The 17,912-nt window shown below is 47.6% G+C and overlaps 1 protein-coding gene across 1 annotated transcript in view; it reads right to left on the bottom strand.

Moving 5' to 3' along the window:
• SPSB4 (splA/ryanodine receptor domain and SOCS box containing 4) overlaps positions 1 to 17,912 on the bottom strand; it is an 82,729-nt gene extending 64,817 nt beyond the window's left edge. Inside the window, exons 1-2 of the mRNA XM_066244913.1 lie at positions 17,309 to 17,912; positions 2,086 to 2,902 (exon numbers count right to left, since the gene is read on the bottom strand). Coding sequence (XP_066101010.1) covers positions 2,086 to 2,779 — 694 coding nt within the window. The 5' untranslated portion in view covers positions 2,780 to 2,902; positions 17,309 to 17,912. The remainder of the gene's footprint in view (positions 1 to 2,085; positions 2,903 to 17,308) is intronic.

Here is a 17,912-nt window from a genome sequence, read left to right as displayed (position 1 = left end):
ACCCAAAATCTCAAATGCCCCAAACACAACTGTCCCTTCCACCTAGACCCCACCACCACCAGCAGTACACCAAAGAAGACACCATGGCTTGACTGCTCTTAATCTATCAAGCGTGGGAGAGCCACTGCCTGAGACTTTGATAGCACCTTAGCTTTTGTACCTGAAAACCAAGCAATGGATAATACCCAAGTGTGAATCAATGCCCCCCAAGAGAAAGCCCACCTTGGGGGCCCAACTGTTGGCTCAGGTAGCTCCCAGAGGGTATCAACACCAGCCTTTAATCCCGGCTACTTTATTACTGGTGCCACTGCACAAGATCTCATAGTAGCTATGAAAGGGATCTGATACTGTCCCAATTTATGGATGAGTAAAATGAGTCATAAGGCATTTGAGTGACTGACTCATCAGACTTAAGAGCCATATAGCAAGTCTATCCATCTAGTACAAGGATCAATTCTGGCAAGTAAATTTTCCAATTCTGTTTAAGACGGCACTGCTGGGTGTTGGTTTTCCCAGCACCAACTCTGCCTGGTCACCAGGATCTGAGAGGGATCCGGACAGTCTCCACAAGGCACTAGGATGACTAAACTAGCTTTGTCAAGACACTCTCAACTGCTCCTAGCTTTAACCAGTTAATCAGAGTAAATAGAACAACACCGTGACATTCAATGGCAATGTTTGTCCAACAACCACAAAAATGAAATATGAGCAAAAATGTCACCCATTATACCAGAGAGAGCTCAGCATACCAGCCACAGTCTGTTAGCCTGTACCCTTGAAAAGTCAGCCCACCCTGTGCTTGAGCAAGTGTAAATATTACTGGAGTAAAATTCTGTTCTTGACTTCTTTTCCTGAGTGTTACTCTCAGTCCCCAACTCAAGGGGGAAGTATGAAAAAAAGAGCAAGCTGCAGAGGCTGACAGACCCAGGGAGACATGGAACTAGCTTTCTATAGTTCCACTATTCAGTTTTCTCATCTCTGAAATGGGAGAAATTATATCTCTCATTTAAAACAAATAAACTGAAATTCCGGCTATCAATGCCCACCTCTGTGGGCTTCATAAAGCATGTGGCAGGATGTGTTTAGACAAGGAGCATGAGAGGCCACGAGGTCCCACCCATCGTCATGGAATAGATGTCCATGTACCCTTTGTCCAGAGGCCCCCAGCTTCCAGGAGTGACTCCATCCTAAGACCAATAACCACTTTCACTATTGCTGCCTCATAGGATGATTGTGTATATACATGACAAGAGACCTTAAAATTGTTACGGGCCAAACCCAGCGGCCTATCAACTTGTCTGTAGCCTACAGGAATGTTTTGTTGGTGCACATGGTGTTTTCAGCAGCAGCCAACTTTAAAATTGGGATAGTTCACACAAAATCTAGATTTTTGGGTCCTCTTGGAAAAACCAGAAGATCCCACAACTTGCAGCGCTCATTACCATGAGGCAATTAGCAGTTAGAGAAGAGGAATTTGCCCTTTTGACAGACAGCTCACCAGGAAGAGCAGAAATTTGGGTGTTTGTCCTGCATAGAGTTGGTGGTCAATGAATGATAGTTGCTGTTATCATTACTTATTAATTATCAGTAACTTGAGTGGATGGCATTCAAATATGGGGCCTATGCCTTCTAGCTACCATCCTCCTTCTACTGTGAGAAAGAGGCTGGGCACACAGGAGACATCATTTCACATAACCTTTATACAGATCAAAAGTTTTAAGATTAGTATCAACATTCCAAGGTCTTATTAGATGCCAGTCACTGTTCTAATCACTTCACATACATTACTATCTTATTCGATCTTCAACACAACCCTGACCCAAATTACTAACACTGTGTAACTCTTGCAAATAGGGAAACTATGGCACAGCCCAAGACTACTAAGCCAGAGAAGGAGAGTTAGGAATGAAATCTAAGAGCCTGTCCTCCAAGTCCACGTTCTAACTAGCCTCTACACATGACAGGGTTATCCCGAGTGCCAACGGAGGGCAGGGCCTTACCTGCCTCCAGCCTCCCTCCCCAGCGCCCCTGGGAACAGGCAGATTCTTGAACTCCCTCACCCTCCACCCAGCTGGCTGCACTTACGGTCAAGGCCGTTGATGTAGCGCATGGTGACTTCACAGTGGCCCCACACAGCACTCACCACCGGGTACAGCTTCTTGCCCTTGAGACCACGAAAGGCCACGCCCAGGTATTGGCCGTCCACCACGAAGCTGAGCGTGCCCTCGTCCATGTCCAGCACCACAAGCAGCGAGTCTGGCAGTGCGAAGGCCTCCTCCGGCCCCAGGAAGGCCGGGTAGGCCACTCCAGGCCGGTTCTTGCCATCATGGTAGAGACGACTGCGGCCCAGGTCCCAGCCCCACGACTCGGCGTCACTACCCACCAGAGCTGTGTAGCCCACTGAGTGCAGGGGTGCCCGAGACGTGGCCACGCCCACTACCGCGTGGGTGCCCCGCTGCCGAGCTGGCCAGTGGATCTGCCAGGCGTGCAGGCCGCGTGCGTGGCCTACCTTGCCGCGGATGCCGTCCGTGCTCTGGGCCACCGGGTGCCGGTGGAAGGTGAGCCGGTCGTCATCCTTGACAAAGACATTGAGCGAACGGTCCTCAGGGTTCCATGCATGCCGCAGCTGCACAGCCATCCCCGCCACGGGCATGTCCAGCAGCTGGTCCAGCCGTGCTGGCCGCCCTGGCTCTGCTCCCCGCAGTTCCGGCTTGGCCGGCCGCAGCGCCGGCTCTCGAACCTCCACTGACTTGAGGCTCCCCGAGAGCTTCTGGCCCATGGTTCACTGCCAGGCTGGGTCCACCGCTGCAGGCCACTGCTACCTCGTGGGAGTTGCCACTCCCTGCAGCCAGGGATGTATACCTCCGCAGCCTCTACTGGGCTGGGGCAGGGGCCCAAGCTCCTGGAAGGAAACAAAGGGCGCAGGTTATATATAACAGCATCATCCACAGCCGTTTATGCTCATGCCTTGGCTGGGTCCTTATCATGCATTAATAGTAATTAACTAATATAATAATATCTGGTACTTACCTAGTACTTGCTGTATGCCAGACACTGTTCAAAATGATTTCCATTTAATAGCTCATTTAGTCCTTAAGCCTTCTAATAAGACATATACATTATTCCCATTTTATAGATGAGAAAACTAAAAGAGAGAGGGTAAGTAATAAACCAAAGTTCCACAGCTAATAAGAGGCTGAGCCAAGATTCAAACTGAGGCCATCTAGCTTCAGAGTCCATGTTCTCTGTACTTGCAGCAGTCATAGATAATTTCATTTTAGAACTATGGACTGAACCCAGAGAGGCTAAGTGACCTGTCCAAGATCACAGATGCTGGAGAGGAACCCAGGTGCATTTGATTGCAGAGGACAAGCCCTGTGCCAAGGCTGGGGGAACACAGTTGCTTAAGACATGGGGGCCAACAACATGTAGGATATGGCTCATTTGTCTCCTTTCCTTGGTGCCCTGGGGAGCTTAAATAGCATCTAAAGTACAGCAAGGGTTTAGAAGCAAGACACAGACCAGGGATCCAGCAAGATCACCCCAGGACATGGACATGGACACAAAGCAACCATCTGAGGATGGGGGGTGGGGGGGTGGTCTCCATGGGAAGGTAAGCAGGAAGCAGGGGAATAAAGGAGCGGGTGTTCAGGCTCTGGGACCCAACAGAACTGCATCCAAACCCCTCTCTTAGCTGTGTGTCCACAGGAAGGACTCTTAACTTCTCCAAGACTCCAGTAAAATGGAAATAAAACACCTCCCTCTAGATAGTGTAGGAATCCGAGACAACAATACGAAAGGCTAGCCTGAGACTCTGGGCAGGTTTTCCTCTCTGGCTCTATTCGCTGGGCATCCCAAGTGAACCCTTTCCCTTTGGAGGGGTAGGCTCTTTCTTTGGACATATAAACCCCATTAACAGCGTTAATTGTGGAAACTTCCTCTGAGGCAGGATCCTAGTTTTCAGGGAGAAGGACTGGGCCACAATCACTAGGAGATCAGCCAGAACCCAGGGTGATTGGATAGTCCCTGGTATAGGTTGAGATGAAAAGCGAGCCCTGTGGCCTGTTCAGAGCAGACACCTGTGCCCTCCCCACCCTGGCCTGAGTGTTGCGGGGCTCAGAACAACTTCCTCGGAGACAGACCAAGGGACAGATGTTTTTCACCCCCTGTCAGCCTAGCCATGACCTCCCACCCAAACAGCGGCATTCTCCCAGCCAAAGTGCAGGTGGAGAGGGAAGGAACCCCGCTGGCGCACAGCACAGGGAGGGACGCTGTGGGCTTCTCTTTTAACCCTTCTATTTTATTCTCAATTCCCGTTTTCCTTCCTTCCTATGGTTAGACTTCAGCTTCAGCTCATACCAACTCCATCCAGAGAGCACTGGCTGATGTTTAATCTATAGGAATACCAGAACACATAAAAAGGAAAATTCACAACACTAGACTGTTCTAAGCAGAATCAAGTTACACCTTTTCATATCTTAAATCACCCAAAATAAAAGAGAAAAAGAAATAGAGATGCAAATTCTATTGCCAGCAAACTAAAACACATTTGTAACCTGAACCACAACTTGTAAGGAGAGGCTGCCAAAAGCAGTGAAGATCAAACGGGTGTGAGAAAGCATGCACAGATGACACCTGTGGCTGCGAAGCTCAGATAAAGCTGGCAGATCTCTTGGCTGGCACTCTCTAACGGGAAAAAACAAATAACAAAAATCCAGTGACTCCTAATCAGGAACAACTGGAACAGGGTATATGGTCTGGCAGTGGGAACTACCTGTGACACCTAGGTCACCCAGGGACATGGACATGAACATAGGTAATCATCTGAGAATGGGGTGGGGTCTCCACCGGAGGGTGAGTGGGAGGCAGGGGGTACAGGCGAAAAAAAGGGGACAGGGCTAACAAAGAAAACCACAGGCCAGCCATCTTCACAGGGAACAGTGTGTTGGTGAGGCAGAGAGGGAGAAGGGCCTGAATTGGGGGAAGGCTGTAGCTGCAGGTCTCTGCTGTCTGGGTGAAAGCTAAAAGAAATCACTGGCACAGTCCTGTGAACAAAGTTACCATGAACGTGGGAGTGGTCCTGCTCCCCTATAATACTTCCATGACCTTCCTCTACATGTACCCCCTGCAAAATGCAGATCTGAGAAGGTTTGCCTCAAAGAGCAACCAGCACACCATATAGTCAAAGATGCCAGAGGAGAGAGATGGAGGAGGAAAAGAACAGAAAAAAAAATACGACAAACCAAGAAAACTCACCAGAAAAAAAGCCATCACAAAGGAAGTCAAAATTCACCAAATTTGTAAACTAATTTTATGGTCATATTTCAGAAAGAAAACAACTAGCACAGTCCTAAAAAAAAAAAAAAAAAAAAAAAAGAATAATGCCTTTACATAGTTGTAAAGGCTATCTCCAGAAGAACTAAAAAGAACTAAAAACACAAGTCTTCCAGTCTTCGGGAGGAACCCAGCACATAATAAAACAGACCATACCATGAAAAAAAAATTTTTTTTTATAAACCAATAGAAGCCCAAAGACAAAGACATAAAATATGATAGAAAACTAAGACCAAAATACCAGCTGTGTCAATGAATGGTTACAGAAACTACTAAAAAAAAAAAAAGGATTCTATAACAAAACTCCCAACAGTGTGATTCCTACAAGAGAAATCCCCAAAGCAAAGTGATTCAACAATTTTGAAAATAAAGGAAGGACAAATATATTCCAGGTAAGTGCTACCTCACATTAAACAAGCATTATCACCTTAATATAGTCAAGTAAAGTCAAATTCAGGGTAAATGAGACAAAAAAGAATACTTGATGATAATAAAGAATATGAGCCACAATTGAATGCCTAACACACCAAATAACACTACCAAAACTCAGAGCAAAAGCTACAAGAAGCACGAGGAAGGACAGTCAGACACAGTAGAGGCAAGTGATTTTAATTCACCTCTTTTTAACTCATGATAGATCAAGGGACCAAATTAGGTAAAGAGAGAAAAAGAAAAATTGCATAATTAACAAGACAGTTTTGTTTTGTTTCGTTTTGTTTTGTGACAGAGACAGAAAGAGGGACAGATAGGGACAGACAGACAGGAAGAGAGAAAGATGAGAAGCATCAATTCTTCCTTGTGACTCCTTAGTTGTTCACTGATTGCTTTCTCCTATGTGCCTTGACCAGGGGGCTCTAGTAGAGCCAGCGACCTTGGGCTTCAAGCCAGCTACCTTGGGCTTCAAGCCAGCGACCTTTGGGCTCAAGCCAGTGACCATGAGGTCATGTCTATAATCCCATGCTCAAGCCAGCAACCCCACACTCAAGCTAGGGAGCCTGCATTCAAGCCGGCAACCTTGGGGTTTCGAACCTGGGTCCTCTGTGTCCCAGTCCGATGCTCTATCCACTGCACCACCACCTGGTGAGGCAACAAGACAGTTTTAATTGACATATATTTCAAAATATTTTCCTATGTATTAAGGCCACAAATAAAACCTCAACAAAAGAGCTGAAATAATACCAAACATGATAACATAAGAAAAACTAGAAATTAATCACAAAATTATGGATCACAAAACCCTACTGCTTGGATATTTAAAAAAATTCTCGCCTGACCAGGTGGTGGCGCATGAATAGAGCGTAGGACTGGGATATGGAAGGACCCAGGTTCGAGACCCCAGGGTTGCCAGCTTGAGTGCGGGCTCATCTGGCTTGAGCAAAAAGCTCACCAGCTTGGACCCAAGGTCATTGGCTAGAGTGGGGGGGGGGTTACTCAGTCTGCTGAAGGCCCACGGTCATAGCGCATATGGAGAAAGCAATCAATGAACAACTACGGTGTCGCAATGAAATGAAAAACTGATGATTGATGCTTCTCATCTCTCTCCGTTCCTGTCTGTCCCTATCTATCCCTCTATCTGACTCTCTCTCTGTCCCTGTAAAAAAATTAAAAATTAAAATTAAAAAATAAATTCTCTTCTAATCACCCTACTCCATTTACTTCTGTGTTACAAAGGATCGGCTTACCAAGCATATTAGGAAATTCCCCTTAGGAAACAGCAGTGGTCTCCTGCCAACATAAGTAGGCCAACTGTGCTGGATGGAGCACCTTTAACCCTCCCACTGTACACCTTGGCGCTATTGCCACATTGCGGCAGTCATCCTTGTGTTACTGTGGTATGTCCCTCCTCGAGCTTTAGGAAAATCTTCATTTATTTTTCTTTGCATGACAGCTCTCTGTCCAGTTTTGCCAATTTAAATGTGACTATGGTATAAACAGTTAAATGACTAACTATAAACAAATTTTAAAAAACTATCTTTTAAACAACCCAGATAAAAAAGAGATCTATATAAAAATTGAAGAATACCTAGAAAATAAGAATAATAAAAAATGCTTCATGTATTAGAATTTGTGGGATCCTACTAAAATAGTGCTCAGAAGAAATCATGACTGTTTTACTTATACTAATAAATGAAAAAGAATGAAAATACATGAATTAAGCTTAATAAAACAGAAAATTCATAGAACTAATAGCTTGACCAGGCGGAGGCACAGTGGCTAGAGCATTGGACTGGGACACGGAGGACCCAGGTTTGAAACCCTGAGGTCGCTGGCTTGATTACGGGCTCATCTGGTTTGCGCAAGGCTCAAACAAGGGGTCACATGGTCTGCTGTAGCCCCCCCCCATCAAGGCACATATAAGAAAGCAATCAATGAACATCTAAGGTGCTGCAATGAAGAATTGATGCTTCTCATCTCTCTCCCTTCCTGTCTGTCTGTTCCTATCTGTCCCTCTCTCTGTCTCTGTCACAAAAGAAAAAAAAAATATGAACACTGGTTCTTTGGGGAGAAAATAATACCACAAAAACCAAACCACTAAAACATACAAACCATTTAATCCAATCATTTAATCGATACACATTGTTAGATTATTATCTATTAATCTATCATATTGATAATGTGTACCTTTGATATGATATAACGAAATAACACATTACTTCTCTGGGTCTTCCTCCCCCAAACTCCTAAATATAATCATGAGAAAAACATAGGACAAAATCCGCCAAAATATCTAACCAGTACTCTTCAAACTGTCATAGCCATTAAAGACAAGTCTGAGACACTGTCGCAGCCAAGATGAACTTAACTACTGAACGTAATGTGGTAGCCTAGACAAGATCGATCCTGAAACAACAACAACAAAATGACATTAGGTAAAAACTAAGGAAATCTGAATGAGGTATGAGGTATAGTCTTTAGTTAATAATCAATACTGGTTCATTAGCTGTGATAAATGTACCACACTCGTGTGAGATGTTAATGATAGGGGAACTGGGTGTGAGAATATAGAACTCTCTATACCCTCTATTTAGTTTTTCTACAAATCTAAAACTATTTTAAAAAATAAGTCTATTAATTAAAAACATTAAATTCATTTCTAAATGTTAGATTAAAAAAAAAAGAAAGTACAGAAAACTTAAAATCACCTATCTCATTAACCAGATATAAACCTCTGTTAGTATTTGGATGTGTTTTTATTTTATTCCTTTCTTTTTCTATAAAATATTAGTGAATTTTCTTTTAAAAATTGGCATCATGGGCCTTTATTCAGATGATCTCATCTAAAATGTAATAATTAACATTTCATGTATTACTAAATATACTTTAAATGCATGACATCATGGCTGAAAAATATAAAACACATAAACCACTTAATCTAATCATTTAAAAGAGAGAGGCAAAAACAAAAATATATAAAATATGAAATGAAAATGAGAAGTAACCAAATGACATAGCAAAAACCAAGCATAAAGCCTGACCAGGTATAGTCAGGTGGTGACGCAGTGGATAGAGTGTTGGACTGGGATGCGGAGGACCCAGGTTCAAAACCCCGAGGTCGCTGGCTTGAGCAAGGGGTCACTGGCACTGCTGGAGCTCCCCACTCAAAGAACATATGAGAAAGCAATCAATGAACAACTAAGAAACCCCAACAAAGAACTGATACTTCTCATCTCTCTCTCTCTCTGTCTGTCTGTCCCTATTTGTCTCTCTGTCTCTGTCACAAATAAAAAAATAAGTCAGACTTGTTTGCTGTTTTAAAATGAGGAGGTATATGCAACACAAATCATAATATGACAAACTCCTACAAATGAGTAAGAGAAGACCAACCCAACCACAAAATATTGAAAGGATACAACAAACAGTTCACACACAAATAACAAAACAGCTTCTTTGAAAAGATGGTCTATATACCAAATGCACAACAAAAGAGAAACTCGTTAGAACTACAATGAAATGCCATCAGATTAGTGAAGATGAGAAAGTTGGATAACAACTTGGAGAGGCAGACAGGTTCCTACATTGCTAAACTGAAGGTTAAACGGTGTGATCCCAGTGAACAGCAAATTAGCACCATCTCTCAAAATTACAAAAGCACATACACTTTGACCTAGCAACTCCACTTACATATTTATTCAGATAAGCTCTCGAATGTACAAAACAATATATATACATATATATCATGTATGTACATGTAATATATATGTAATAAATGAATATATAAATTATATTTATTACATATATAAATATGCAACATTGTTTGTAACAGCATAATATTGGGAGAAACCTTGAAGGAAAACAGGATAATTTTTTTTGCAAGAAGTTCTACTTTTATTCCATTGAAGACTGTAAATGGTAACACTATAAATTATGGTAAAGCCATATAATAGAAAACTGCAGCTGGAGAAAAGAATACACTGATATGGAAGATCCAACAGCTAGAAGGTGTCAAACAAAGCACTGTGTCTAGCACTGCCACATTACCGAGGAGGGAGGAGGAAGGAGGAGGAGGGGAGCAGGAGGGACGGGGAGAACAGAAGAGGAGGAGGAGGTGAGTATTAACCTAAAGGGCTTCATTCAGTCCTTGAGCCTGAACCAGGTTATGAGAAATAAGCTAGATAACATAAGAGGTGCAGGGGGCATAGTAGGGATGCAGTCAGTAGAGCCAACACATTCTGGAAGTTTGCACAGACTGTCCCAGGGTGTCTGACTAGGCAGTCAGGGGGGTTGGAATCTGTCACTTTTGTAATTCATTTAAAGGCACCTATGCGCTCATTCTAACAGACTAGAAAACTAGACTCCAGGAGGAAGTAACCAAAGTCACATGGCTAAAAGGCAGCAGAGCAGGCCCCACAGGTCCCACCCTGAGTAGCCTGAACCCAAAGTCCCCACTGCCTGTACTCCTTTGTGTCTTCTCCATCACTAACCTTAAATATATACACTCACTCTGGGCCAGGCGGCATCACAACTGCTTTACAGGAACTATGAGGCATGTGCCCCTTTATTCAAAAGCGGAAAGAGACTCCCAGTGAGAGGTTCCCAGTAAGTTGCAGGGCAAGGACAAACCTCAGGGCCACAGTAGGACAAGCCTGTGCTTTACCATCTTCCTCCACACTATTTAGAGCAGAGCCTGTCCATGATGCCCACATAGGACATTTCTAAGTGAAATGTCCACAACCATGCCAATGTTATTGTTGTTGGAGAGACAACTTGAACGTGTCTGAAAGCAACAGCTGAGCAGCAGCTTCAGAGGAGGCGCATGCTGGGTTATTGAGAGCAGGTGCTGTCCCTTGGGGCTGCAGTCTCAAGGCTTCAAAGCCTCTGCCACCATCAGCCGCAGGCGGGGATCTTGAAGATTGCCTATATGGGGTACGTGGCTAGGTGGACATATGACAGCCCCTTTGCTGCCCCCTCCCCCCACGAGACAGGGCCCAAAACAGAATGTTCAAGTCCACAAATGGCCATCCACTAAGGAAAACTAGTGACATCACAATATAAGGAAGGGCAGGGTTTGAATTTCTGCCTGTCCATTGGGCCCTGAGCAGGGATTTGATCTCTCTGAAACTCATCTGAAAAATGCTGCTAATCATGTGCTGAATTTGCCTGCCTTTGCAAGGATCAGAGTAGACATCTGGAAAGTCTGGAATGGCATAGGGCACCCAGGAGGCACCCAGGGAATGTTAAGTGTTGTGTATGTCCTCCAACAATGCCATTTCTCCATCTGAATGTATCCTAAAGAAATAACCATGGGTGTGCAGTAGGATCCAGCTACGAAGAACCTGTCAAGGGCAACAGTCAGGATCAGAATCAGGAAACAGAATGACCAGCTAGAGATTGAAGATTACAAATGCAGAGTCCTAAATCCTAAACTGGGGTCACAGATCAGTCTTCATGTCTTTGTCCAGGTGTGTGGGGTCCTGAGTCCATCCTTCCTCAACTCCCCAATCCTGCCTGAGAGCTTCACTTCCTCCAGGAAGCCCCCTGTTTCATTGGGGCTCTAGGTGCCTGCCACACCTCTGTCTACCCTGAGCCAGCTGGGACTTTCTGGTCTTGCTTATCTGCATTTTTCTACCTTGAGGGGCATTCCTCTGTGAACCGGAAACTTTTGCTTGGGCTTCCTTGCTCCCCTCATGGAACAGACACAGCACAGTGCTTTGATTATACTTACAGCGTGGAAAAGTGACTCTGAGCTTCAGGGAGGTCTCATTTTCTAGCCTTTTGAGGATGCAGCAGGAAAAGGGCTAGGCCTGGAGTCAGGAGGTGGGGACCGGGGCCCAGTTCTGCCACTGACACGGTCATGGCTTCTGACTCTTGGCTGTATCCAGTCTATCCCTTTGTTAGACACTGCTGTGCACCTTCCTTCTTCCAGTCCTCATTTGTTTGTTCAACAAACACTTAGTGAATGCCTGCCAAGTGCCAGGCTCTGTGCTGCTAAAAGCTAGGGACATGACAGTGGCCAAGTCAGGCTCAATCCCTGCCCTCTCTCTCCAACCAGAGGGAGTAGGCGCTTATCACATTTCTCTTTCGTCTTCACCACAGCACGTGGCACTGACCCAGGCACACAGCATATACAAGAGAGTTAACTTCCTGATAGGAATGATATTATCTCTCAGCTCAGTAAGCACAGCGCATGCTGAGCAATGTCTAAGGGTGTCTCCATCACATTCCCCTTAAACTACACTCAATGTCTTACCAGTGGTCGGCAAACTCTTTAGTCACCAGAGCCAAATATCAACAGCACAACGATTGAAATTTCTTTTGAGAGCCAAATTTTTTAAACTTAAACTATATAGGTAGGTACATTCCTTATCGAGGTAGCGCCTGCACATGGTATTTTGTGGAAGAGCCACACTCAAGGGGCCAAAGAGCCATGTGTGGCTCCTGCGAGCTGCGATTTGCTGACCAGGGTTAGGCCATGCTTGGAGAGGGATGCTTAATCGTTCTATCCAGAAAGATCCAGGACTTCAATGATGGTAGAGCAAGACAACAAGAACTCAGATTGCCATTTGCCTTTCCCAGGACCCTGGAAGATGTTGCAATTCAACAGGGAAATGAGGAGACATGAAGTGATGATGTCGCACTGCTTAAAGAGCCTCAGTAGTTTTCTTTCAGAGGCTGAGGTCTCAAAATCCCAATTTCGGAGGCCTGTTTGGCTGGGATCACCGGATCATGTGCCATGCAACATGACTGTTGCAGGAATTGGTAATGACGGTGAAATACCCTCCCTCAGTGAGGCCTTTGGCTTCAGACTAGCTGGAATAGTGCATGGGTATGAATTTCATGCCTTCTTTTAAGCAGTAGTGATGATGTCTCCTTGGGATCTGAGACTACAGGGAAGTCAAGACCCTATCAATTCCCTCTAGGGAGAGCTGTCACCAAAGAGTCAGACCCAGTTACAGGTCCCAATAACGACAGGGGCTATAAAAAGCAGTGCAGTTTGATACCACTTGAATTCCTTTAATAGACTGCATACTGCTTTCAGATACATGCTATAGCACTTGTAAACCACAAAGCCAATCTAACGCTCCCCGCTTAAGATCTTCCACAGTTTTTCCACAGCTTTCAGGATCAAGTGCAAACTCCTAACCCTAACCCTCCCAAAGTGTTCTACCATGCGTCCCTGGCCCATCATCTTCCTCCCAGCCTGCATGAAGTTCCCTGCAGGCACACGTAGGAGCCCACATCCATGTCCTGACATGCTGCTGCCACTGACCCTTCTCTCTCCCTGCACACTTCCACGTGCACACATCTGGGTAATTTATTCTCCTGGGGTATCACTATCTCTGGGAGCTTCCTCCTCCTCCCCCTGTTCTCAGAGCCACTATGCCTGTCTCCTCTACAGACTTATCAGAAGGGGCACTAACCTCTTCTCAGCTGTCTCCCTCCCACCAGCTGGGGAACAACAAGAGCTGGGCTGGATCTCCTCACTGGAGTCCCCAGGGCTCTGCATGGCTGTGGTGCAGAGAAAGTACAGGTGAATGTCTACACATTGCACAAGCATGAACAAATGAATGAAAGCAAGCTGCTGCCTGAGAGAGCACTCTACCGAGGCGTGAACTGGGAGCGCAGGGCCCTGTGAGCTGGGTCTTCACTCCTCACTTTTCATCTCTGTACATTTCTAGAGACAAACGATACCTATGTGGACTGGTTTGACTAGGAGTTTTAGAAATTTTTCTTAGTACAAATGTTTGGTAGAGGGGCTGTTTTATTAAAAGATGCTTATTCAGAATGAACATGCCAATGATGAATGGACTAAAGAACGCCCTTGGTTTTATTTAGAGGCGTCCATTAGCTTTTCCCCTCTATAAACAGGCATAGAGCTCACACTACAACTGGCTGGGAAAGCCCTTTCTTCCCAAGAGCTCACAAAGAGAGCCATCTGTTCAGTTCCAGGTGGAACCATCTCACGCCTGTTTTCCTGGAGCATGAATCAAGGAGGCTTCCCCCAGCCTCTCCTTGTGGGGTTTCCATGGGAATCCTCCCACGCATGACTGAGCCAGGAGCCCCCAAGATGGAAGCTCAGGCTGTCAGCCAACAAGAGCAGGGAATGGGATGAAGGAGGTTTTCAGGCCAGCATGCTCTGCAAGGTCATTTGAAAGATGCACACCTTCCTGGCAGCCCCGGTCAATGCCGCAGCTGCCCCTGTGCCCAGAGGGCTGCCCCAGGCACATGTGGGCTGTTCTGCAGGACAGCTGGCCTCTGTGAGGCCCCACATGGCTCGGGCCTGATCAAAGCTAGGGGGGGAGGGGAAGAGGGTGCTGCATAATGGGATCCCTTTTGGAAAGATTCCTATGAGGAAAACACAATTAATCTTCATGTCCAGTCCCTCATTTCTCTCCCATGCTGAACACTGCCCAATTGGTAAAACTGGTTGTCTGAAAATTTGGGGATGCCTGAAAGAAAAGGGAACCTGTTCATGCCTCAGACTTGATCTAGGATATCATAATAGGGAACTGCTGGGGTTTCCAAAGGTCCTTCTGTGAAGCCTGTGGGGTCTCTGGGATCATTTTTAAGATACCAGGGGGGAGAACAGAAAGAAAGAGGAAATAGTGAGGAAGCTGGGAGACAGGAGGACCCAGAGAGAGAAGAGAGAGGCAGCGCCAAGGCAGGTCAGAGGGAGCTTCTCAGCCCCAGGACTATGTGTGACCTGCATATCTCACAGTGTGTAGCTGACAGGTGAGATGTCTCTGTGGCCCAACTAATTGGATTAAGCCTCACTGTTTTCTGGAGAAGGCAGAGCTCCAGGTTCACCATAAATAACATTTCACAGCACTAAAAGCCAGATGGGTGACTTTGGAACATCTCTGAGCCTCTCCCCTAAACTTACCAGCCCATGAAGGTGCAGGGCTCAGGAGCAGATTCCTGCCACCACCCGGCTCCAGGGTCCACCTTGCCTGCTCCATAAAGGGGCACCCCTTAGATCACATCTCAGTCTCTGCTCCTCTCTCTCCATATATCTTCTCTCATGACTGGTGTTTTCAGCCCTTACAGATACTTCCAACCTCAGTCTCCAGCCCTGCCTTCTCTCCTCAGCACCAAACCCACCCATCTGGAAGCCTCTGGCCACCCCAGACTAGAGCTCCTTCAAATGACCTTGTAAAGCCAGCTGGCTCCTTTCCCCATAAACCTCCCTCTGTCGGCACACCCACCCTCTCCGGATGTCAGACATGGAGGTACCCACTAGCCCCTAAGATTCCACACACCTCAGCCTTTTCCCTCTCTGGCATTCCAGGTTCCTCCCTGCATACCCGTTTCTGCCATGGGTCCCCCATATCCCAGTCTCCCTCAATCAATGTCTTCAACTTCCCTTGCGTGGATTACTGCAATGGTCTCCTTACAGAGCTCCTGGGACTCCAGTCTGCCTAGGATGAAACAGCCCACCTACCTTCTCTTTCAACTCTCCAGGTGGCTTCTCCAGGGAGAAGTTTCACGCCTTAGCTTAGCACACAAGAGTCCTGAAAACCTGCTCTTGCTTATTTCTTTCACGTCCAGTCTCCCAGCATGGCCACTGCAGACCAGTCATACCAGACTCCCCCAGGCACCACATACCCTGAAGTCCCAGGGGGCCTTCCCACCTTCCCTTGCGGGCTGGTGCTCATTAATCCCTATCCCACACCCAAGCAGGCTGGGCGGCCTCCACAGCAGCACTCCATCCTCCAGCATCAGTCTTTGAAATAAAACAGAAATATCAGCTAGAGAGATATTTGAGTGAAATGGCTGGTAAGTGAATTTTTGTTGTTTGCCAAAGGATGCTTAAATTTCTATTTATACCACTTTTCAAGAAAGTTAAAAGAAAAAGATCAGAGGGCTATGCCCTTGTGTAAAGCATATTTATATCAGGCTACTGACACTTGTCTAAGAACTCCATTAATCAGCAGCACTTATAATAAATGAAGGGCCTGGATGGTGAGGGGGGATTCCCCATCAGTCTGAGTGACAGAAGCTGCAGGATCTAGTTGAAGAGTAGAGGCGCCAAGGTGGGAAAATCTAGTACCCTGATATCCTCTTCCCCGGGAGTAGGGTATAATGACTGTGGGGGAAGAGGGTTGGCAGATCCAGAAATTTCTACTTTAATAGCATTTATCTCACACTCAGCGTTTCAAGTCTTCTCGATTTAGGCTCATCAGATTTGTGGGTAGGGGTGTACTGGGAGGATGGGGGGCAAAGATTCGGCTTCAAACTCCCTCACGAGGAGGATGGGAGAGACGAGAAAACTGACCTGGGAGAGATCAGAGAACTTGCCAAGGTCACACCGCGGGCCGGGTAGTGGAGGCAAAATTTGAACTCAAGCCTGACTCCAGAACTGACAGCCCACCTCGTGACAACGGTACGTAAGTGCCCTCCTCTCCCTTCCAGTCTGCAACAGCCCATGCTCCACGCTCAGACATCCGGGACGCAGGAGAGCGCTCTCTCTCTCTCTCTCTCTCTCTCACACACACACACACACACACACACACACACACACACACACCGCTCCCACCCTCGTCCCCCCCCCCCCGCTTCTCTCGTTAGGGTGAGTTTCTGGGCGACAAGTCCCCTCTTGGCTAGGAGCCCGTGGCGCGTTCTGCTCTACACGGACCGACACATTTGCCGCGGCGCTCCAGGCTCTGGCCTCCTCCCTCCTTCCCAGACCCCAATTCCCAATCCCCTGGCCTTGGCTCCCGGAGCCCACAACGCCCTCCCTTCCTGAGCATCGCTAAGTTTGTCTTCAAGCAAGGCCAGGAACTGGCCCGGAACAGCGCTGGGATAGGGCCACTAGCCACACTACCCCAGTATCGCAGAGTCAAGAAAAATCATGACCAGCTACCACTTCACCAGCGCCTACTGCGTGCCTACAGGAGCTTGACTTCCACAGCTCCCAATCCTCCAACCCCGACGAACAGGCCCCCAGAACGTACGGTCCCCATTACAAAGATGAGAAAGATGCTGCAGGTCCGGAAAGTTGGATGGCACGCTTGGGCTCACACCGCTGATAGTAATGCTAGTTAACATCTGATTGAGTGCTTCAGGTGTGTCTGGCACAGGTCTACATACGTTACAAGCATAGATTCTACCAGTATCCCTAAAAAAGGATACCATGCCCTAAAAACGGGTATCATTATCATCCTATCCTACGGTAAAGAAATCGAGGTTTGGCGACTTGCCCAAGGTCACTCAGCCAATGATCCAGGACCCAAATTCAGACGACGTGATGGGGGGGGGGGGGGGAGCAATATTTTGTGCTGTCTCCACTACTCAGAAAAGTAGCAGGCTTCGATCTTGCGGTTCCAGGGATCGGTCCCAAACGCCCCAAGGCTGCGCGCAAACCACTCAGTTCTGCAGCAGGCAAAGAGGAATTCCCGGGGACCCGGACGGAACTCAAGCCAGGAACGCGGGTTGTGGTGAGTTCCTGCCCGCACGCGGTCGGCGCGAAGAGATCTCGGGTTCTGGCTTCTGCACGCCCCAATGCGCCCCTCACCAAAAGCTGGAGAACACTCACCATAAAAGAGAGGGCGAGCTCCTGCCCGGGAGGAATCGCCAGCACTGGCAGGTCCTGGACTCCCGAGAGAGGCGTCTGCCGCCGCCGCCCACTCAGGGGCGCCCAAGCTACCCTGAAGATGCCGGCTAGCTCCTCGGAACCAGGGGTGCGTCCTCACAGCTTGTGCCCAGCAGCAGCAACCCCTCTGCCCTGCAGGGTGGCCTGGAGTTGGAGCGTTCTTGGGGAAGTTAGCGCTCGGGCGCAGCGGGAAGGTGCGAAAGGTCGGATTGGAGTGGGGAAGCACTCCTGCGCGGATCCTGGGGGCGCGCCGAGGCCCTCGCTGCAGCCGCTCCGAAGCTCCGCGCCCGACCCCGAGGGCGGCGAGTCCCGAGCTCAGGGCTCACGGGCCGCGCCTCGGCCGCCCGCCCCTGGCATGCCCTGAGTCTTCCCCGGCGCCCTGGGCGCAGGCGGCGGTAGCTGGAGCTGGGGCCCAGACCCGGGCTGCGGTGCGCTCACAGCCCTCCCCAGGGGCTTGGCGCCTTTGTGCGCGGGGCGCGCCGGCCGCCGCGGCCAGCACTGGATGCTGCAGCCGCCGCTTCCCCCTCCTCCGCCGCTGCCCGCTCCC

The sequence above is a fragment of the Saccopteryx bilineata genome, chromosome 10 (assembly GCF_036850765.1).
Source record: "Saccopteryx bilineata isolate mSacBil1 chromosome 10, mSacBil1_pri_phased_curated, whole genome shotgun sequence".
Classification (NCBI taxonomy): domain Eukaryota; kingdom Metazoa; phylum Chordata; class Mammalia; order Chiroptera; family Emballonuridae; genus Saccopteryx; species Saccopteryx bilineata.
This window is presented reverse-complemented; position numbering and strand designations above follow the sequence as displayed.